Below are 23722 nucleotides of genomic sequence, written 5' to 3'. Positions count from 1 at the left end.
CTGCTGCTCCATTATAGTAATTGCAATGGAGGCAAAGTTATGAGCTGTACCGTAACGTCAATAGCAGTAATTTGTTAAGCCTATCAAATTGTAGATAAAAAAAAGGCAATAACAAGGAATTCAATAAATATAAAGTGCAATATTTCTATGTGAAACAGATAAAGGCACGTGTGTGTATTTGCTGTCATTTCCTTTCACAAACATAAATTGTGAAAAAGCTTTTGAACAGAAGAATCACAGGAGTCAGTTTTGCCATTGCATTGTAGTTTACACTTGGTCAGGAACCACAAACTGTACAATACTTATGCAAAATTTACATCACATTAATCAGTGTTGGTATAGCCTTGGAAGTTACAGGTAATCCGGACCATATACATTGGAACATATAGTGTACACTTAAGAGTGTAGATAGATTTATTAGGTTCAGAGTAATGAGTCAGTTTGGATGAGATCAGTCTTAAGGACAGGGTTTGGAGTCTACGACAGGCTCACAGCGGTCCACCACGGCCCGGATCTCGCCAATCTGAATGCCATCGTACACCCCAGAGATGGAGGTCCACTGGGTCTCTCCGTTGCGGTATGTACGGCTCAGCCTGGCTGTGAAGGGGATGTCTGCGGTGATCTTACGGCCCTCCATGCGCACACTACAGGAGTGGTTGGGTGGCACCTTGAGCTCCACAGACACAGAGTGGCTGAGGGCTTCCACCATGGTGGTGCCCCTGTTGAACTGCAGGGTCTTCTCCCCACTGAACTCAACCCCTGCGGAGCCGATCAGGGGGATCTTGGCGGTGATGCCGGCGGTGATGCCCAGCATGGTGGTGCGTCCGATGTTCCAGGTGCTCTCTACCTCCGACGTCTTGGAGATGGTCACCGTCTTCACCACCGTCTGGCACTCGTTATTGGTGACGCCGGAGAGGCGCATGGTCTCAGGGGGGTAGTGGAACATTTCCACCTCATCAATGCCATACTTGACGTGGGAGATATGCTGGGTGTAGGCATCTCTGTTGATGGCCAGGACCTGGTAGCTCTTGTACCAGTACTCATCGCCCTCCCAGGGCAAGAAGAAAGCCTCGAACTGAGGGACCACCTTCCCCAAGCCATACTTGTTCTTCCCAACGTAGATGCCCACTCCAGAGCACGTTCTAACTGAGTGTTTGGGCAACGAGCCGTATGAGTCCTCCTTCCACTCAACAAACTCAAAGTTGTCTCTGTTGGCCAGTATCTCAAACTCTGAGGCTTTGTACTCTCTCTCACCGTAGGGGTATTGGCAGTACGGGCCCTTGCTAGGAGTGTAGAAGCCGGCTTCGCAGTTGTATTTGCAGATGTAGTCGGTGCGTTCGGTGTAGCCGTTGTAGATGCCCATAGCTGCGGTGGGGAGAGAACCATTCCAGCTCAGCCACTGCAGGTTGACATTGTCCCCGAATATGAATGGAGCAGGCTTCTGTTGGTCCGCAAACTCAGGCGGGTTCTTTGGACCCTGGATAGGACCATTACTGGACAGTGGGGGGACCTTTCCTTCCAGCACTGGGTTTAACAGGGACACTGGAAGACAAAGAATACACTGGACATGTCAGAATACCAATACTTTAGTCCTAAATAGTAGGCACTTTGAGTACGCACATTTTTTTTGTTTAATAGTATGCAACATTTCGAAAATCGAGTATACTTTAAATGGCCGCATGTCATACTCGTTTTGGCTTTTGTCAATGAGATACGGGGATGCGCTATCGAAATCAACGAATAGCAGGAAACAATGCAATCGCGCATGACACATTCTCAGTGTGAGAAAAAAAATGATATTTTATAGTAGCCTATGTGATTTTTTTATTTTATCGAGTATGGTTTAAATGTCAGGATGTTATAGGCCTACTCATTTCGGCTCTTCATCTAGTAGAATTTGATGCACACTTTTCCATAACGCATTGGAAGAGGTGGGCTGGGGGTGATAGGCCCTAGTTCTCTTCAAGTAGCCAAACAACAACATTAAGCTACTTCAATGGGAAGACGCCGAATAGCGAAGCTGCTGCGGTGGTGTTCAAATGTAGGCCAAGTAGTTTTTGTTCTCCTTAATATGATCACAAGTATTGCATCGTAGGCTACATCTTTGAAAACAGAAGTCTTTAAAAAAAATGTTTTTTACCCAAAGTGGATTTATGTTTTCCCATTGAAAAGTGCTTCTTGTCCTCTTGGCCTTCATCAGGGCTTTTAAAATAAATACTAAACCACCTTTTGATTTCTGAATGTGTCGGCAGCAGGGACTCAGGATGTGGCTGCATGATTGATGTCAAGTTAATCAGGCCTTTTGATTTCAACATATGGTTTGTCTTAGTTTTGTAGGCTGAGGTCGTTAAAACATACGTGAGTGACGATGGTGTCAATATTGGAGTAATTGGAAAGAACCGTAGGCAGGAGAGAGTTGATGTCATGGACACGGGCTCCTGTGTGACAGTGGACCTTGGTCGGTCCACAGACCGTAGGCAGGCCAAAATCTCTCACCATCGAGCTGCTCACAATGATGGTGGTCGTGATGGAATCCGATGGGTTAACACCCTACTGAACTGTGGTGGTCATGGGGGAGGGTGCCACTGGGCGGCCGCCGGCTGTTGGTATACACCCAGGATCTGTAATGACCCCCGGGCCTGGTATGTCTGTCTTAAGTGGGGAAAAGCTGTTTGCTGGATCAGACCTTCTCATAGATAGATGGGTGGCCAGACTGCCTCTCCGATCTCCTACGCCTTGCGAGTGTCCAGTCTCCCAGTTGAGCTTAATATCTGTCAGTTGGATTAGGACAGATCAACGCCACCTGACTCATCGACAGCTTTGCTACAGGAGGCATTTAAAACTGATATTCATTTTTCCCTTGGTTACAGAAAGGTCGGTGTACATAGAAAGCAGGTTGTCCTTTTCCCTTGCAGCCGAGCTAACAGCCGGAGAATCACTTCCCTAAGATGCTTGATGGTGGTGCTCTTAGGGCAGACAAATCCCTGTCCATTTTCCAGTTACACCTTATCTTCAACTTGTGATTGTGTGGAAATCATCTCACACCTGAAGCATTTGTGCCCAGCCATGGATAAAAACACTGATGGGCTAGCACTGCTAGCGTTACCCTGCTCCATTTTTATGATGTCTAGCAGCTGCTACTCAACAGGAATCCGGGACAAAAATTTGCAGTCCCAGCCATAAAGGCTGACCGGTTCGCAGAACCAGTAGCAATAGAAACTTAAGCTACGATTAAAAACTATTTAATAAAAACTATTACATAAAAACAACAAACTGGCAGTACACTGTTCTGTTGCGTGCTATGATGACGTCTGTTGCGTGCTCCTATAGCACCATGATGATGTGGCTCCTATATGTTACAGCACTTTGGTTTCACTAATAAATATGTTGAAATGGAACCAAATTATCCGTTTCTGTATGCAGTCCTTTATATAGGATAGACGGACTATATGGGCTACATTATAGGTTGAATGTGATTGTCTGCCTCCAACCAGCCTGAGTAGGCCAATAACTACATTCCTATCCTATTCAGAGTTTAGAGAAATTAATCAAATTGGAAATGAGCTATTATCAGGTTGGTTAATGTGATGCATTTTTATTTACAATTTGAAAAAATTCATCCACACATGGCCCCGCCCCAGCCCACCTACTCAGCCAGTCAGGAGCCAGTACTGCATTGAGGCCGTGGCATACTGCAAACTTTTTACTAAACGGTACATGCTAAATAGTATGTGATGATGAGTACATAGTATGCAGTTGAAGTATGTAGTACGCTGGTATGGGTATTCGGACACGGACACTGTCACAACATGCACCCATTACTGTTGTGTTGAAACAACTGACTTTCTGAATGTTTTCTGTTTTCCTTTCTAAGAGGTTGAACGCTGGGATTGGTTGAATAAAAGGGGTATATAATTTACCCTTCTGTCTCAGTGAGCTCTTCCTCACTATGTCCTGCAGGCTGCCTGGAGGGGAGCCTGCATCCTGGGCACAGGACAGCCCCAGGTGCAGCAGGGAAATGACCACCAAGACGAACAGCTTCATCTGAGGAAGACCAGGAAAGAGGAGGAATATTAGGAAACATTAAAGTACAATAGTGGTTACCACTATAGCTATAACGCTATAGTGTTACACAAATTCACGTTAAATCAACATGACGTTGCATTTGAAACGTTGTGTTAGCAATTCTTCTTCCATTAGCTCCATTGAAATAGTGCCCTAAATGCACAAGTAGAAGAGCCAGTGCACTCACCCTCACAGTCTTCCCTCAGTGAGCAGTGAACCTGTCCGTTCTCCAGGGTTATATAGCTAGCTCCTTTATGACACTCATAAATTACAACACTCACTCTCTCAGGGCTTTGACATGGACTAGCGTGATAGGACAAACAGGAGGAAAGTGGATCAAATGCTACACGCTCTTCTTTTTGTTTTATTTTTATTATTGGTTGCATTATCATAATCATCTGAAATGTCTGAGCTAATCTCTCTCTCGCTCTCTTCTCTCTCTCCAGCCCCCTCTCTCTTACGCCCTTGACAGCACCACACCATGACAATGTATTAGCTTGACAAAATAATGTAACTTGGAGTTAGCTTAGACACTTGAGAATATTTTTGTTGTTGTTGCCATCTTGTTGATGTGCAGTTTTCTTTGGAAGACAAATTGTCCTGTCCTCTCACTTGTCACACCAGTTATGAGAAGGGAAGAACAGACACATTGAAGACGAGGGATTATTAACATGATTACGCAAACAGAGTAATAACAGAGATAAGAGGTTAAAAGGCTTCTAGGACAGAGCTGACTGTCCTGAAATATCAGACAGTCTTATCTGTGTTCCCATACGTTTCCTCAAAGTTGGTTAGGCAGGATAATTTAGTTGTGGGCATAATAGCATGATTCAATTCAATGGATCTTTATTGTTTCCAAAGGGTAACTTGTGCATTATTGATATAGAGTTGAATGGCAGAAAGGACGACAAGTGGGGTGATAAAGAATTATCAAATACAGATTCTATCAATGTAAAGACCTTTATACAGCCTATCAATGTAAAGACCTTAATACAGCCTATCAATGTAAAGACCTTTATACTGCCTGTCCTATTTCATTATCTGCAGAGGAACATTGAACTAGCGTGATAAAGACATTGATAATAGCTATCTGTGTCAAGGACTTATAGAGATGGCCTTGACACTTGGGATCATCAGTAGATTTGGCCAATCAGTACAAATCCAAGTTTTTGGCCTTCACCCAATAGGGTCAATAACATTACATCTGGGGGATTCTGAAGGAGGTTCTTGTCTTGGCTTATCAAAGGAAGGCTTGTGATATCTCCGAGAACAACCTCACTTGCTAGTCAGGCAAAGCTTCAATACAGGACTAAGATCGAAGCGTACTACACTGGCTCTGACGCTCTTCTGATGTGGCAGTGCTTGCAAACTTTTACAGACTAGAAAGGGAAGCACAGCTGAGAGCTGTCCAGTGACACAAGCCTACCAGACAAGCTAAATAACTTTGAGTCAAGTAACACTGAAACATGCATGAGAGCATCAGCTGTTCCAGACGACTGTGTGATCACGCTGTCCGCAGCCGATATGAGTAACACCTTTAAACAGGTCAAAATTCACAAGGCTGCAGGGCCAGACGGATTACCAGGACGTGTACTCCGAACACGCGCTGACCAACTGGCAAGTGTCTTCACTGACATTTTCATCCTCTCCCTGTCGGAGTCTGTAATACCAAGCAGACCACCATAGTCCCTGTACCCAAGAACACTAAGGTAACCTGCCTAAATGACTAGCGACCCGTATCCCTCACATCTACAGCCATGAAATGCTTTGAAAGGCTGGTCATGGCTCACATCAAAACCATTATCCCAGAGACCCTAGACCCACTTGAATTTGCATACTGCACCAACAGATCCACAGATGTCACAATCTCAATTGCACTCCACACTGACCTTTCACACCTGGACAAAAGGAACACCTATGTGAGAATGCTATTCATTGACTACAGCTCAGCGTTCAACACCATAGTGCCCGCAAGCTCATCACTAAGCTAAGGACCCTGGGACTAAACACCTCCCTCTGCAACTGGATCCTGGACTTCCTGATGGGCCGCCCCCAGGTGTTAAGGGTAAGTAACAACACATCTGCCACGCTAATCGTCAATACTGGGGCCCCTCAGGGGTGCGTGCCTAGTCTCCTTCATTACTCCCTGTTCACTCATGACTGCACGGCCAGGCACGACTCCAACACCATCATTAAGTTTGTGTGTGTGTGTGTGTGTGTGTGTGTGTGTGTGTGTGTGTGTGTGTGTGTGTGTGTGTGTGTGTGTGTGTGTGTGTGTGTGTGTGTGTGTGTGTGTGTGTGTGTGTGTGTGTGTGTGTGTGTGTGTCAGTGACGTGCGGTGAGGTCTGAGGCCGGGTAGGCACTTTCTAATGACCACCCTACCCCCCACGTCTCCATCTCTCACTCACACACGCACTGTCAAAAAGCGGATTTTTGTTACGATAGTCATCAGTTTGACACGATCACAAAGTAACCATCAAACAACTACAGCCAACCATCAAACAGCAGCAGGTATGCAGCGCAACCATTAGACACACATTCACAGGCCCTAATAGCTTGTGCCACACGCAACTGGCCCGCACGTACAGACAACTTTCAACACCACAGGCAGCAACCCAAATGCCAATGAGTAGGCCTAGAATAACCCATAATGACGTTTGCGATGTGGCATAGGCTACAGTTGAGCAGTGGCGTTTATAGGATATCCACAGACGGGGAACATTTGTACTTTGAAAAACTGTGCTGCTGTTCGCTAAAAATTGGGAGTTGTTAAGAAATAATTGGTTCTATAGACCGATTAGTTTTCTCTTTTCAGCGGTAGGCATTTGCTTTCCCGACTGTATGTTCTTCCCGCAATTGTATTTTGAAATCTGCAAAAGGAAAACAGACAGTCACAACCAACCATAGAAATATAATCCATAGATGGCAGTTCACATTCAAGTCAGGACTGGCAGCCATTGCTAGCGTACTTATGAGTTTAACACTAAAAAAGCCAAGTTAAGAGGTTCCAAAACCTATGTATGGATTATATGTCTATGGCCACAACCCAACAAGCTGTATATTTGGCATGCATGCTGCCCAAATTGCAACAGGTCGAAATTTCCTTAAATAAAGGAAACATTTGATTCTCAATGTCAACAGTGAAGAGGCGACTCCGGGATGCTGCCCTTTTAGGCCCGAGTTGCAAGAAAAAAGCCATATCTCAGACTGACCAAAATAAAGAAGAGATTAAGATGGGCAAAAGAACACAGACACTGGACAGAGGAACTCTGCCTAGAAGGCCAGCATCCCGGAGTCGCCTCTTCACTGTTGACATTGAGACTGGTGTTTTGCGAGTACTATTTAATGAAGCTGCCAGTTGAGGACTTGTGAGGCGTCTGTTTCTCAAACTAGACACCAATGTACTTGTCATTATGCTCAGTTGTGCACCGGGGCCTCCCACTCCTCTTTCTATTCTGGCTAGAGCCAATTTGCGCTGTTCTGTGAAGGGAGTGGTACACAGCGTTGTACAAGAGCTTCCGTTTCTTGGCAATTTCTCGCATGGAATAGATACTCAACTAGTCCAAAGAAGGCCAGTTGTATTGCTTCTTTAATCCGAGCAACAGTTTTCAGCTGTACTAACATAATTGTAAAAGGGTTTTCTAATGATAAATTACCCTTTTAAAATGATCAACTTTAATTAGCTAACACAGTGTGCCATTGGAACACAGGAGTCATCGTTGCTTATAATAGGCCTCTCTACGCCTATGTAGATATTCCATTAAAAAATCTGCCGTTTCCAGCTACAATAGTCATTTACAACATTACCAATGTCTACACTGTATTTCTGATCAATTTGATGTTATTTTAATGGACAAAATGTTTGATTTTCTTTCAAAAACAAGGACATTTCTAAGTGACCCCAAACCTTTGAACGGTAGTACACATCTAATATGTACTGTATATATGTATACTGAGTGTACAAAACATTAAGGACTCCTTCCTAATATTGCGTTGCACCCCCCCATTTTGCCCTCAGAACAGCCTGAATTAGTTGGGACTCGGACTCTACAGGGTGTTGAAAGCATTCCAGAGGGATGCTGGCCCATGTTGAATCCAATGCTTCCCACTGTTGTGTCAAGTTGGCTGGATGTCCTTTTGGGTGGTGGACCATTCTTGATACACACGGGGAACTGTTGAGCATGAAAAACCCATCAGCGTTGAAGTTTTTGACACATCTCCTCCCCTTCATCTACGCTGATTGAAGTGAATTTAAAAAGTGACATCAATAAGGGATCATAGATTTCAACAGGATTCACTTGGTGTCATGGAAAGAGCAGGTGTCCTTAATGTTTTGTACACTCAGTGTATAAATATGTATTCTTTTTTTTTACAATTGTTTTACTTTTTATTTTATTTTGCTGCTTCTTGGGCCCCCCATGGGCTTGGGCCACAGGGCTTCAGCCCTGGTAAGCTCCAGCATTAAACCGCCCCTGTTGAGACTTAGACTTACATAGACACGTAATATAATAATAGTAGACTGCTCTACTGTAAATAAACACTTGACCTTAAATTTACTTGTAAACAAAGTCTATTTTATCCTGCTGGATAAAGACATCAGTGACTGAACTGTAAAACTCCTCCCTGTTGGCCCTCAGTTTTAAAAGTCTCTCGGTCTCGATGGAGATGATGGCAAGGGATGAGAGTCGTCCTTGATAGGCCCGGATTCGACTGTATGTCTTGATCCATTTCAGCGCAGAAAAGGACCTCTCAACGGATTCTGTTGTAGCTGGTATAGTGAGGACCAGCTGCAGTAACTTTGGCGCCTCTGGGACAGTCTGTGTCAGGTCATGATGGAACAAAAAGCTGAGGAGCTGTCCAGGCGATTTGTCTCATACCATTTGTGAACTGTACAATAGACACGATCAGCCTTAACTCCCTCAAAATCAAAGTACTTTGCATATTTTGACAGACCCTCCAGTTTGCAGCTGTCAAACTTTTGTGACATTGTTTCTATGTTTTTGCAGCCCACTAAGCCAAGGAACTTCAAATCCCCAGAGTGGTATTGTTATAGATTTCCCTGCCTGTGAGTTTTATAACTTCATGCAGCTCACTCCACCCATCCCGACGGTTCCAGAGAGACTAGGGGATCATAAACTGTTTCCCCAAAGTGACCTCAGCTTCCAGGCCACCGATAGGTTGCTAGGGGGCCAGACACCTGGCTTCTGCCCAACCTGGTCTCAGAGAATTTCATATTATTCTGTATGTAAATCTGAGTTACTCTATTTAGTATACGTTACGTTCCACATGGTATGGTATGTATTAATTTGTGGATGTCCATCACCCATTTTGTATGATATGTTACATTTTACAATTTGTATTATGTTACGACTTTGCAAAACGTACAATATGTTACGAATTTGCAAAAATGTATGACATGTTACAAATTCTAGCTTGCTAATTTAAGGTTTGGGATAGGTGAAGGGTTAGCTAAAAGGGTTAGGGTAAGCTAACACGTTAAGCAGTTGCAAAGTAGCTAAAAAGTAGTATGCAGTTGAACTGTTGCAAATGAGCTCAAATTGTCTATGATGAGATTCGAACTAGCAACCTTTGGGTTGCTAGACATTCGCGTTATACACCCACCCATCATCCAACTTTTGTTTTTGCCTTAAGTAACCATGCCAAAGTAACATACTGTATCATACTACATGAAGAATTTCATATTCACGTACAGAATAATACAAAATGCTCTAAGACAGGGTTGTTCTGCCTGCTCATCCCAGATCCTCCTCAGTCTCTCCAAGTGGACAAGAGTGATGGAGTGCTTGGACAGACGTGAGTGATGTTGTTATTGAAACTTGTGCATTTACTGTTGGTTGTTACTATTGCTGTTTGCTAATAGTAGTTGATTATATGTATTATACAGTCCTTTGCTTATGTCACTATCTCCTTATACAGTCCATATTATTGTTGCTCTTGTGTTATTTATTACTCATTCATTATCATGTTTATTAGTATATTCATTTATTAGCATATTCATTCAGAACTATTCTCTGTACAGAACCACATCCATTATTTAGAGAGGACAACCACATATGTCCTCTCTAAATAAAGTGGTTAAGTGTGAGTAACTCTCTGTGAGGTTGCCTTATTCCTCTACCCAACTGGAGAACCGTTATCTTTCAGTGGTCAAACCTGGCTCTCATCTGAACATTGATATTGTCCAGTATGTTGTAGAAGATTCATTGGCTGTTTCTATGAGTTTCGCTTTCAGCCAGGCCCAGTTTATTGCATTTCTGCTCGAGTCGCTCATAGAAACCAAGGCATATAATAGTTCCAGAGTTGCCCGTGTGTGTTGATCTGGCACTCTCAATTACAGACTCCTGTTTACCTAGGTAGCATGTAGCCTAGCATTTATTAGGTCTTTCGAAATATTTTATCTTCTGCCTTTGCATTGTGCATGCTGATGTTCAATCTCCGTTGTTCATTCAATGCCAGATCTATCCGTGAGCTGCCAAATGTCTCATTAAGAGCTATCTGGCTTTGGATGTGAGAAAGACTTTATTCTTGTTGAGCACTATATGCAAGTTCAAGTTGCAGTAACTGGCTCTTGTCCACACGTTGTCGCTGGTGTAGAACTGTAGGCATGGGAAGCAGTAGAGTCGGCTGCTACCAACGCAGCCTCAGAGCCAGACGTTCCGTTGATACCACTCAGATTTAAATGGTGGTGTGATTTTCTGTCCCTTCCTTTGATTTAGGTCCATAAGCTCAGGTGTTGGTCTTCAATCACTTATCACCCCCTGTTTCGCTCGGAAATAAAACTGTTTCAGATGCAATATATTAGCTATCCTGATCACCTTCATTTTGGCTAGCAGTAAAACGAATGGAACAGGGTTGTTGCCAGTGCCACCGCTTAGCGTATTTCAGGAAACACAACTCAAACTTTTATGAAAACAAACATGACAAATTATTACTGGTATAATAGTATCATGAGGTATTGTATTGTACAGTCTCAATCGTTTTCACATAGACAACTCAAGATTTTATGAAAGCAATAGTGAGGACACATGTATATCTTCCACCAGGATAACCTCATTTTAATCTCCTCATATTATAACTTCCTAGTATCAGATGGTTATCACCGTAGGCTGTAGGCTATTTTTGCCCGAGCCACTCGCTTTGTAAATTGGTCATCATCGGCAGCCGGCCATGCAACCCATAGGTCTGCCCTTACGCAAGTTTGCTATCAGTGTTTAGAAATGGCACATCGACAAGTTTAAAAGTGGACATTGCGCACAGTAGACTACACAACTGCAATTAAACGTGATACATGTAACGTTATATGTAACATGTTTACAAGATGAAAGCATGTTAAGATACATGCATTTACATGCAATGTTTTTCACGATTTCACGACGCCATCATTCTGAGTTTCCCAAAAGTAGACATGACAGTCATGTTTCTACTAATATCTGCACTCGCTGGCAAGAACTGACAGAAAGGCAGGCCAATTACATGTGCGCTTTCGATAGTCCGACTTTCTTTCGACTCACCCAGTGTCTGGCTGCCATATTGGAGGTACAGAGTGTGCGGTGGCACCGGTTAGTCGAGGTAATTGAGGTAATGTGGTAGCAGAGAGAACAGTCTATTACTAGGGTGGCTGGAGTCTTTGACAATTTTTAGGGCCTTCCCCTGACACCGCCTGGTATGGCAGGAAGCTTGACCCCAGTGATGCACTGGGCCGTACACACTACCCTCTGTAGAGCCTTGCGGTAGGAGGCCGAGCAGTTGCCATACCAGGCAGTGATGCAAACAGTCAGGATGCTCTCGATGGTGCAGCTGTACAACCTTTTGAGGATTTGAGGACCCATGTCAAATCTTTTCAGTCTCCTGGGGGGAAAGGGTTTTGTTGTGCCCTCTTCACGACTGTCTTGGTGTGCTTGGACCATGTTAGTTTGTTGGTGATGTGGACACCAAGGAACTTGAAACTCTAAACCTGCTCCACTATAGCCCCGTTGAGAATCGGGGCGTGCTCGTGTAACCGATGTGAAATGGCTAGCTAGTTAGCGGTGGTGCGCGCTAATAGCGTTTCAATCGGTGACGTCACTCGCTTTGAGACCTTAAAGTATTGGTTCTCCTTGCTCTGCAAGGGCAGTGGCCTTTGTGGAGCGATGGGTAACGATGCTTCGAGGGTGACTATTGATGTGTGCAGAGGGTCCCTGGTTTGAGCCCAGGTTGGGGAGAGGAATGGACTAAAGTTATACTGCTACATTGATGCTGTTGACCCGGATCACTGGTTGCTGCGGAAAAGGAGGAGGTCAAAAGGGGGGTGAGTGTAACGGATGTGAAATGGCTAGCTAGTTCTCTTTTCTTCATTGAACTCATTTACTCCTGTAGGCTACACCAGATCAAATCAAATCAACGTTTTTTTGTCACGTGCGCTGAATACAACAGGCTTACGGTGAAATGCTTACGTACAGGCTCTAACCAATAGTGAAAAAAAGGTATTAGGTGAACAATAGGTAGGTAAAGAAATAAAACAACAGTTAAAAGACAGGCTATATACAGTAGCGAGGCTATCAAAGTAGCGAGGCTACATACAGACACCGGTTAGTCAGGCTAATTGAGGTACATGCACCTAATGCTGTATCATCATCATTAGTTTCAATGGCCTATTGAAATGAAATATAATTTCAGCACATAAAGTTTCACAATTCCCGAAAGGTCCAAAATCCCTTTTCCAAACCAGTGGCCTATGTATTTGCTATGAGTGTTAAGGTGTGTTTTCAGTGCATTTGCGATATTCACACCCCTTGACTTTTTCCACATCTTGTTGTGTTACAAAGTGGGATTAAAATGGATTTAAATAGATTTTTTTTGTCAACGATATACACAAAATACTCCGTAATGTCAAAGTGGAAGAAAACACGAATATATCTTCAATAGAATAATATTCAACCCCCTGAATTGATACATGTTAGAATCACCTTTGGCAGCGATTACAGCTGTGAGTCTTTCTGGGTAAGTCTCTAAGAGCTTTGCACACCTGGATTATACAATATTTGGCAATTATTCTTTAAAAAATGTGTCAAGTTGGTTGTTGATCATTGCTAGACAGCCATTTTAAAGTCTTGCTATAGATTCTCAAGTCGATTTAAGTCAAACTGTAGCTATGCCAGTTAGGAACATTCAATGTTATCTTGGTAAGCAACTCCAGAGTATATTTGGCCTTGTGTTTTACGTAATTGTCCTGCTGAAACGTGGATTTGTCTCCCAGTGTCTGTTGGAAAGCAGACTATTCCGCTTATTTTTACCCTAAAAAACTGCCTAGTCCTTGCCGATGACAAGCATACCCAGAACAGGATGCAGCCACCGCCATGCTTGAAAATATGAGGAGTGGTGCTCAATGATGTTTGTGTTGTATTTGGCCCAAACATAATGCTTTGTATTCAAGACAAAAATATCCATTCTTTGCCACTTTTCTTGCAGTATTACTTCAGTGCCTTATTGCAAACAGGATGCATGTTTTGGAATATTTTTTATTGTGTACAGGCTTCCTTCTTTTCACTCTGTTATTTAGATTAGCATTGTGGAGTAACTACAGTGCTGTTGATACATTCTCAGTTATTTCCTATCAGAGCCATTAAACTCTAACTTTTTTTAAATCACCATTGGCCTCATGGTGATATGCCTGAACAGCTTCCTTCTCCTCCTGCAACTGAGTTAGTGTTGATACACCATCCAAAGTGTAATTAATAACTGCAACATGCTAATCTACCAATAGGTGCCCTTCTTTGCGAACCATTGGTCTTTGTGGTTGAAACTTTGCTATAAGTTCTCTGCTCGACTGCTCGACCTTACAGATAATTGTATGTGTAGGGTACAGAGATGGGGTAGTCATTTACAAATCCTGTTAAACACTATTATTGCTTACAGAGTGAGTCCTTGCAAATTATTACGTGACTTGTTAAGCACATGTTTACTCCTGAACTCCTCTAGGCTTGAATACTAATTGACACAAGGCATTTCAGCTTTTCATTTTTATTAATTTGTAAACATTTCTAAACACATTTTCCACTTTTACTAATGGGGTGTTGTGTGGAGATCGTTAAAAAAAATCTAAATTTAATCCATTTAAAATTCAGGCTGTAACACCACAAACTGTGGCAAAAGTCAAGGGGTGTGAATAGTTTCTGAAGACACCGTAAGTGAATTTATAAACCTCCAAGCTAGGTGGCGGTATGGTTGAAAAGATCAGAAGTTGGTCACAATGAACCCTCTCAGTTTTCTGTCCACCAGTCTCTTTGATTAATGTCAAAGTTGCATGGTACGGCAAGTTTGTTTTTACCAAAATAACTATATAGATATCCTTTTCCAATGTTTCTTCTTTTGTGTTCTCAATTTTATAGCGAGGGCCGAGATTTTTAAACTATAGACATTTCAAATATATTAGTTTATTACTGAACTGAAACGTCAGGAGTACGTTATTGGATCTAAGCTATTGATGGTGGTCACAGACAGTAGGCTTTTGACTCTAGGCTCCAAGAGAACATGAAGTTATGAACGTAAAAGTGTTTGTAACGTTGCCTTTTCTGTGCTTATGAGAAACGTCAATAGACATTAAATCCTGGGAAACGTCACTTGTTGGTAGGTCTAAACTTTGGCTTTGTGTGTCACCGTTTTTCAAGACTCTCCTGAACTTTGTCACAATGAGACGACTTTTATTAAAACTGATAAATCGAGCGATGCTGACTGGACCCGTTGGACCTATGATGGGCAGTGAAGCTGGAGTCCACACAAATTCTCGCCGGAGACTGGTAAGTGAATTATTAAAGAAAAACTTTTGCAACCCAAATATGTTGTAGTCAGTACACTGCAGACACTGTTTTGACTAGATTGGATACAGTTGGTCAGTGTTGACTTTTCAAGCAGGTTAGGATAATTAATATAGCAGTTTCGGACAATTAGGTTAAGGTTAGCTAAAATGCAAACACTTTAAATGTTTGACGTACATTTGACAAACGTTATCTATGTTTTTACGTTATAAAAGTGAAATGCATGTTTTTTTTTTTTTGCTTCTGTGTGTTATTGTCAATGGTTGTCCTGTGACGTGAACGGACAAAATTGGTGAGGGAGGAGCGCCCTTCTGAAGTCATGTTGTCAACAATGTAGCATGGTGCATCGTCCAGAAACATACATCTCTTTTCCATAAAATATGTTAGAATTTCAAATTAGTTTTCATTGGGAAGGCAGATAAAGCATTTTTTTATCAAAAGTAATGAGTTTTGCATGTGAAAACGGTATCATACTCATCACCCCACGTGCTTAATCTAGCCTAGGCTAACTCGCTTGTTTTGAGCCGATTTCACCGTGGGATTTGAACAGGACACCTGGCTCATGAGGAGATTTGGCATGAGGAGACTTGGCAGGAGGAGACGTTAGGTCCCTTAGCCTACTACTGTAGCCTTCACCTTCCTAGGTATGAGTGTCTTTTGGGCTGCAAAGCTCACTAGGCAAAAAGTATTTAAAAAAAATAATGATGGTTTTTAACTAACTGACAAATATCTGTTTTTATTATTCGATGGATAATAGATTGTTTTAGGCATACACGTTATGTTAGTTATTGATACCGACTAGGCGTGTAGCGGTATACCGATCAGTTTGAAAGCAGGCTATTGCAATACAGAAAATAAATCTTCTATTTATTTTCTATAAATTCACAGTTCTAATTATGGGAAGGAGAATGGGAACAATGGCAAAAGCATGGCAGAGTCTTTCAACAGGCCTTTCTACAGCCACAAGTCTACAACCTTTTTTTGTGGCCATTGTACTTTGAGAAAAAGTAGACTTTTATGTGACCTGTCACGAATTTAGATTGAGTCATAGGCTTATGTAGCGGACTAAACTCCACTCCACTGCTTTTAATCAGGGCAAGGTGACTGGAAACATGACCGAATACAAACAGTGTAGCTATTCCCTCTGCAAGGCAATCAAACAAGCTAAGTGTCAGTATAGAGACAAAGTAGAGTCACAATTCAACGGCTCAGACACGAGAGGTATGTGGCAGGGTCTACAGTCAATCACGGACTACAAAAGGAAAAACAGCCCCGTCCCGGACCACGATGTCTTGCACCCCGACAAACTAAATAACTTCTTTGCTCGCTTTGAGGACAACAGTGCCACTGACACGGCTCGCTACCAAAAACTGTGGGCCCTCCTTCACTGCAGCCAACGTGAGTAAAACATTTAAACGTGTTAACCCTCGCAAGGCTGCCGTCCCAGACTGCATCCCCATCCGCGTCCCCAGAGCATGTGCAGACCAGCTTGCTGGTGTGTTTACGGACATATTCAATTAATCCTTATCCCAGTCTGCTGTTCCCACATGCTTCAAGAGGGCCACCATTGTTCCTGTTCCCAAGAAAGTGAAGGTAACTGAGGTAAATTACTATCGCCCTGTAGCACTCACTTCCGCCATCATGAAGTGCTTTGTGAGACCACCTCACGTCCACCCAACCTGAAACCCTAGACCCACTCCAATTTGCTTACCGCCCCAATAGGTCCACAGACGACGCAATCACACTGCCCACTGCCCTAACCCATCTGGACAAGAGGAATACCTATGTAAGAATGCTGTTCATTGATTACAGCTCAGCATTTAACACCATAGTACCCTCCAAACTCGTCATTAACCTGGGTCTCGAACCCGCCCTGTGGAACTGGGTCCTGGACTTCCTGACAGGCCGCCCTCAGGTGGTGAGGGTAGGTAACATCATCTCCACCCCGCTGATCCTCAACACTGGGGCCCCACAAGGGTTTGTTCTCAGCCCTCTCCTGTACTCCCTGTTCACCATGACTGCGTGGCCATGCACGCCTCCAGCTCAATCATCAAGTTTGCAGTCAACACTACAGTGGTAGGCTTGATTACCAACAACAACGAGACAGCCTACAGGGAGGAGGTGAGGGCCCTTGGAGTGTGGTGTCAGGAAAATAACCTCACACTCAATGTCAACAAAACAAAGGAGATGATCGTGGACTTCAGGAAACGGCAGAGGGAGCACCCCTATCCACATCGACGGGACAGTAGTGGAGAAGGTGGAAAGTTTTAAGTTCCTCGGCGTACACATCACGGACAAACTGAAATGGTCCACCCACACAGACAGCGTGGTGAAGAAGGCGCAGCACTGCCTCTTCAACCTCAGGAGGCTGAAGAAATTCAGCTTGTCACCGAAAACACTCACAAACTTTTGCAGATGCACAATCGAGAGCATCCTGTCGGGCTGTATCACCGCCTGGTACGGCAACTGCTCCGCCCACAACCATAAGGCTCTCCAGAGGGTAGTGAGGTCTGCACAATGCATCACCAGAGGCAAATTACCTACCCGCCAGGACACCTATACCACCCGATGTCACAGGAAGGCCAAAAAGATCATCAAGGACAACAACTACCCGAGCCACTGCCTGTTCACCCCGCTATCATCCAGAAGGCGAGGTCAGTACAGGTGCATCAAAGCTGGGACCAAGAGACTGAAAAACAGCTTCTATCTCAAGGCCATCAGATTGTTAAACAGCCATCACTAACATTGAGTGGCAGCTGCCAACATACTCACTCATCTCTAGCCACTTTAACAATGAAACATTTGATGTAATAAATGTATCACTAGCCACTTTAAACAATGCCACTTTATATAATGTTTACATACCCTACATTACTCATCTCATATGTATATACTGTACTCTATACCGTCTACTGCATCTTGCCTATGCCGTTCGGACATCGCTCATTCATATATTTGTATGTACATATTCTTATTCATTCCTCTACACTTGTGTGTATAAGGTAGTTGTTGTGAAATTGTTAGATATTACTGCATGGTCGGAACTAGAAGCACAAGCATTTTGCTACACTTGCATTAACATTTGCTAACCATGTGTATGTGACAAATAAAATTTGATTTGATGAAGAAAGTTTCTCATGACTCCACCAACGGAGTGGAGCAGATACCAGGCTTTGTGGAATCTGGCTCCGACTACATCGATTCACCTAAGGTCAATACTTCAATTATTTCTTATTATGAAACGCCTACCTTGTACCTATGTTTGTCCTCTAGTTGGGTGCCTTTTTTTGTTTGCTGAAATCCATAATTTTTCAATAAACGTTAACCAAATGCAACCACCAACTCTTTGTTCATTGCTGTTGCTCTAAGATGGAAAATCATCTCTAATTCGAATGTGCCAATTGAATCTCAGCAGGGAAACAGTCGTTGGTTGTATTTGATTCATGTTTATTGAAAAAGTATGGATTTCAGCAAACAAAGAAAAGCATGCAACTACAAAGGACAAACAAGTACAAGACAGGGGGTTTCATTATTTACAGTTTTTGAAGTATTGACCTTGGGCGAATTGATGTAATCAGAGCTAGATTCCACAAAGCCTGGTCTCCGCTCCACTTCGTTGGTGGAGTCATCAGAAACTTCCTACACCATTGAGTGGAGTTTAGTCCGCTAAGGCCTACGTGTCTATTTCACAATAAGCCGTGATGAAGGGCTCGCTTCGCCTGTGATCAGTCCTTTGATTTAGTTCACGCTGTCCATTTTGCTGATTTTTATGCACTTGTATTAGGACACATCAAGGGATTCTCGCAGGCGGGTTATATGTCTTTAAAGTTTGCTATGTGGGGTAGCAGCAATGTAGGCTACCTGGGGCTTCTACATTTTTATTCTTCATAATTATAAGTTAGACATGAAGAGCTCCAAAAACAAGGCTCCCTGGCACAATTATGAGCCCAAAACTGATTTTGATCATATATTTGAAACAAGACTTTGTTATTGTTAGTTAAAAATGTGTGGCTAGCATGACACAAATCAGTATGTTCTTGTGGTAGGAGAACCACTGTGCTCACCAATGGCGTTTAGAGAAATATAATATGCAAAGATGGAAAATATGTACTTATTGTCGTTGTGCAGGTTGTGGGACTGGGAAACCCTGGAATGAACCGTTCACGACACAGCGTAGGCATGGCAGTGCTGGAAGCACTTGCTTCCCGGCTTGGGGTAGCTGATAACTGGCGTGGTGATAGGCATGTGTCCGGTGAGGTCATCGTATCTGACATCCAGGATACCCAAATTGTGCTTCTCCGACCACGACTACTGATGAACATAAATGGTGTATCCGTGGCCAAAGCAGGTAAGGAATCTTGTCTTCTTGATGTCTTTTTAGATTTTATGCATTTTGAGTTTTGACTGTCTGAGGAATTAGTTCAAAAGGCTAGTTGTAAACATGTTCTCATTTACAACTGCGACCTGGCCAAGATAAAGCGAAGCAGTGCGACACAAACAACACAGATACACATGGAATAACAAACATACAGTCAAAAATACAATAGAAAAGTCTATATACAGTCTGTGCAAATGAAGTAGGGTCAGGGAGGTAAGGCAATGAATAGGCCATAGTGGCTAAATAATTGCAATATAGCAATTAAACACTGGAGTGATAAATGTGCAGAAGATGAGTGTGCAAGTAGAGATACTGGAGTGCAAAGGAGCAAAATAAAATAAAAAATACAAATAAGTGTGGTGATGAGGTAGTTGGATGGGCTATTTATAGATGGGCTATGTACAGGTGCAGTGATCTGTGAGCTGTTCTGACAGTTGGTGCTTAAAGCTAGTGAGGGAGTTATGAGTCTCTAGCTTTAGTGATTTTTGCAGTTCGTTCCAGTCATTGGTAGCAGAGAACTGGAAGAAAAGGGGTCCTAAAGAGGAATTTGCTTTGGGGGTGACCAGTGAAATATACCTGCTGGAGCGCGTGCTATGGGTGGTTGCTGCTATGGTGACCAGTGAGCTGAGATAAGGCGGGGCTTTACCTAGCAGAGATTTGTAGATGACCTGGAGCCATTGGGTTTGGCAACGAATATGAAGCGAGGGCCAGCCAACGAGAGCATACAGGTCGCAGTGGTGGGTTGTATATGGGGCTTTGGAGACAGAACGGGGGACACTGTGATAGACTGTATCTAATTTGCTGAGTAGAGTGTTAGAGGATATTTTGTAAATTACATCCCCGTAGTCAAGGATCGGTAGGATAGTCAGTTTTATGAGGGTATGTTTGGCAGCATGAGTGAAGGATGCTTTGTTGCAAAATAGGAAGCCGATTATAGATTTGATTTTGGGTTGGAGATGCTTAATGTGAGTCTGGAAGGAGAGTTTACAGTCTAACCAGACACCTAGGTATTTGTAGTTGTCCACATATTCTAAGTCAGAACCGTCCAGAGTAGTGATGCTGGACGGGTGGGCAGGTGTGGGCAGTGATCAGTTGAAGAGCATGCATTTAGTTTTACTTGCATTTAAGAGCAGTTGGAGGCCATGGAAGGATAGTTCAAATCAAATCAAATCAAATGTATTTATATAGCCCTTCGTACATCAGCTGATATCTCAAAGTGCTGTACAGAAACCCAGCCTAAAACCCCAAACAGCAAGCAATGCAGGTGTAGAAGCACGGTGGCTAGGAAAAACTCCCTAGAAAGGCCAATACCTAGGAAGAAACCTAGAGGAACCAGGCTATGTGGGGTGGCCAGTCCTCTTCTGGCTGTGCCGGGTGGAGATTATAACAGAACATGGCCAAGATGTTCAAATGTTCATAAATGACCAGCATGGTCGAATAATAATAAGGCAGAACAGTTGAAACTAGAGCAGCAGCACAGTCAGGTGGAAGTTGAAACTGGAGCAGCAGCATGGCCAGGTGGACTGGGGACAGCAAGGAGTCATCATGTCAGGTAGTCCTGGGGCATGGTCCTAGGGCTCAGGTCCTCCGAGAGAGAGAAAGAAAGAGAGAAGGAGAGAATTAGAGAACGCACACTTAGATTCACACAGGACACCAAATAGGACAGGAGAAGTACTCCAGATATAACAAACTGACCCCAGCCCCCCGACACATAAACTACTGCAGCATAAATACTGGAGTTGTATGGTATTGAAGCTCGTCTAGAGGTTAGTTAACACAGTGTCCAAAGAACTGCCAGAAGTATACAGAATGGTGTCGTCTGAGGTGGATCAGAGAATCACCAGCAGCAAGAGCGTCATCATTGATGTATACAGAGAAAAGAGTCAGCCCGAAGATTGTACCCTGTGGCACCCCCATAGAGACTGCCAGAGGTCTGGACAACAGGCCTTCCGATTTGACACACTGAACTCTGTTTGAGAAGTAGTTAGTGAACCAGGTGAGACAGTCATTTGAGAAATCAAGTCTGTTGAGTCTGCCGATAAGAATGTGGTGATTGACAGAGTTGAACGCCTTGGCCAGGTTGATGAAGACAGCTGCACAGTATTGTCTCTTATCGATGGCGGTTATGATATCGTTTAGGACCTTGAGCGTGGCTGAGGTGCACCCATGACCAGCTCGGAAATCAGATTGCATAGCAGAGAAGGGACGGTGGGATTCAAAATGGTGGGTGATCTGTTTGTTAACTGGCTTTCAAAGAATTTAGAAAGACAGGGTAGGATAGATATAGGTCTGTAGCAGTTTGGGTCTAGAGTGTCTCCCCCTTTGAAGAGGGGGGGGTGACCCCGGCAGCTTTCCAATCTTTGAGGATCTCAGACGATACGAAAGAGAGGTTGAACAGGCTAGTAATAGGGATTGCAACAATGTCGGTGGATAATTTTAGAAAGAGAGGGTCCAGGTTGTTTAGCTCGGCTGATTTGTAGGGGTCCAGATTTTGCAGCTCTTTCAGAACATCAGTTATCTGGATTTGGGTGAAGGAGAAATGGGGAGGCTTGGGCAAGTTGCTGTGGGGGGTGCAGGGCTGTTGACCGGGGTAGGGGTAGCCAGGTGGAAAGCATGGCCAGCTGTAGAAAAATGTTTATTGAAATTCTCAATTATTGCAGATTTATCGGTGGTCACAGTGTTTCCTAGCCTCAGTGCAGTGGGCAGCTGGGAGGAGGTGCTCTTATTCTCCATGGACTTTAGCGTCCCAGAACTTTTTGGAGTTTGTGCTACAGGATGCAAATTTCTGTTTGAAAAAGCTAGCCTATGCTTTCCTGTTTGTTAATGATATGAATGATATCATTGTTAATGATATTTTGTTTTTAATGACCTTGAATCAAGCGGGTAAATACAGCATCAAGCCTGAGCACATACTGCTGGTTCATGATGAGTTGGATAAGCCTCTTGGAAAGCTTGCTATGAAACAAGGAGGGAGCGCCAGGTGAGTTGATTCCCAGACAGATATCAGCATGACTATTGACGCTATCTGACAACAATGTGATCTTCCCAACTTTGTGCTCATTCTATATGTTGTTGATTGACAGGGGTCACAATGGTGTGCGGTCCTGTGTCGAGTGTCTGCAGACTGATGTAAGTAACTTTCCACACAGACAAATACTCTCCCTTCCCACATTGGGAGGAATTGAGAGGTGACTGTTCCCTTTGACAAATTTGTGGAAAGTGCTAGAGAATCCAGAGAAATGTCATGTCTGTCAAAGGAAACTGTTGTCTGGGGGGGAGCAGAGCAAAAAGACAGACAATAAATTACTATTCTATTCTTGTGCCCCCCAGGTGATGCCCAGACTGCGTATTGGGATTGGCAGACCATCAGGTAAAACATCAGTGGACAGGCATGTTCTGGGCCGCTTCTCTCAGGAGGAACAGGAGGTTCTGAGTGGGGTTTTAGAAGAGAGTGTGGACATTCTCCTCTCCCAGCTCACTGACAAGGAGAATGTGCAGTCCCCAGTGTCGCCACCTGGAGGCAGACTAGCATCACAGACTGGGAAACAAAGGGAGCGTTTAAGCGCTCCACGAAAGGATACGACCACTGGCCAGACCTGAGACTAACAAGAGACTTTGAAAGAGCCAGTGAAACTATGACTACTCTGGGATAGTAGCTTTGCTGCTGCTGAAACAAAGCTGCCTCTTGCAGAAATATGAAAATGTGTACATGTTTTTATTTATTATGACTTTGTTTATGCTCTGGTTTAGGATGTATGTGAAATGAATGCCAAGTAAGCACACTTTGTTTCAAGGACAAAGAATTTAGATGTGTATAAGATAATCATCGCATAGATCTAGATTGGTATGCAGTATGCATTTATTTTTAAGTTTACCAAACTACCATGTGTATGGCTTTTGGTGGTCTAATTATGTGCAAGGTCGAAGGAGAGACCAATACTTCATTTTAAAATGATTAAACAACCATCTTACCAATGGCATTGAGAAGAAATGGAACTAATAGTGAATAAACGGAGGGTTTTCCTGATAAAAGACCATGGTTCATTCATGTTTCAGCCACCCAAAGTCTCACATCATCTAAACTCATTGTCTTTGGTGTATTTACTGATACAACATATTGATTCCATCCTTTAATTGTCAGCCTATAACCACACTCTTAATCAACAAGCGTTCTTAATGAGCAGTAGCAAACAGTCAATAAGTGTAGGATTCTCACCAAAGTGAATGCCAGCCCACAAAAACTGAGAAAGGACCATATAAAAAGTACAGAAAGAGGCAGAATGAGAGAAAGAAAAACTGATAGAATGGGCCGAATAGATTGCAATGCAGGTCGAAAGAAAGGGCGGGGGAGAAAATAATGGGGGCCAAACATTGTAGGATAGGGCTGTTTGAAGCCTTCTGTTTGGCCTTAGCTCAGAGTCACAACAAAGCATCAGGGCCACACTTGTGGATGTGGGGAATGGGA

The 23722-nt window shown here is 43.3% G+C and overlaps 2 protein-coding genes across 6 annotated transcripts; one reads left to right on the top strand and one right to left on the bottom strand.

Moving 5' to 3' along the window:
- Positions 1-247: 247 nt before the first annotated feature.
- Positions 248-11630, bottom strand: LOC109895078 (natterin-3). Of its 2 annotated transcripts, none has more exons than XM_020488725.2 (3): positions 11598-11630; positions 3921-4044; positions 248-1542 (listed from the first exon to the last, which is right to left on the bottom strand). In XM_020488725.2, the coding sequence occupies exons 1-3, from the start codon at positions 11613-11615 to the stop codon at positions 458-460; spliced, it is 1227 nt and encodes a 408-aa protein (XP_020344314.1). In that variant the 5' UTR covers positions 11616-11630; the 3' UTR covers positions 248-457. The 2 variants fall into 2 exon arrangements, with proteins under 2 accessions (XP_020344314.1, XP_031686132.1); XM_031830272.1 differs by lacking the exon at positions 11598-11630 and adding an exon at positions 4253-4349.
- A 562-nt stretch (positions 11631-12192) lies between these two features.
- On the top strand, positions 12193-23289 carry LOC109895735 (probable peptidyl-tRNA hydrolase). 4 transcript variants are annotated; one of them, XM_031830270.1, is made up of 6 exons: positions 12193-12373; positions 14733-14861; positions 19008-19227; positions 22138-22237; positions 22341-22386; positions 22588-23289. In XM_031830270.1, exons 2-6 carry the CDS (start codon positions 14754-14756, stop codon positions 22855-22857), a joined length of 744 nt encoding a protein of 247 aa, XP_031686130.1. In that variant the 5' UTR covers positions 12193-12373; positions 14733-14753; the 3' UTR covers positions 22858-23289. The 4 variants fall into 4 exon arrangements, with proteins under 4 accessions (XP_031686130.1, XP_020345270.1, XP_020345271.1 ...); XM_020489681.1 differs by lacking the exon at positions 12193-12373 and adding an exon at positions 14298-14371; XM_020489682.2 differs by lacking the exon at positions 12193-12373 and having other exon boundaries at positions 14342-14861.
- Positions 23290-23722: the final 433 nt, after the last annotated feature.

Source organism: Oncorhynchus kisutch, linkage group LG8 (assembly GCF_002021735.2).
Source record: "Oncorhynchus kisutch isolate 150728-3 linkage group LG8, Okis_V2, whole genome shotgun sequence".
Taxonomy (NCBI): Eukaryota; Metazoa; Chordata; class Actinopteri; order Salmoniformes; family Salmonidae; genus Oncorhynchus; species Oncorhynchus kisutch.
Note: the sequence above shows the minus strand (reverse complement) of the source record. Positions and strands in the feature narration are given on the sequence as shown.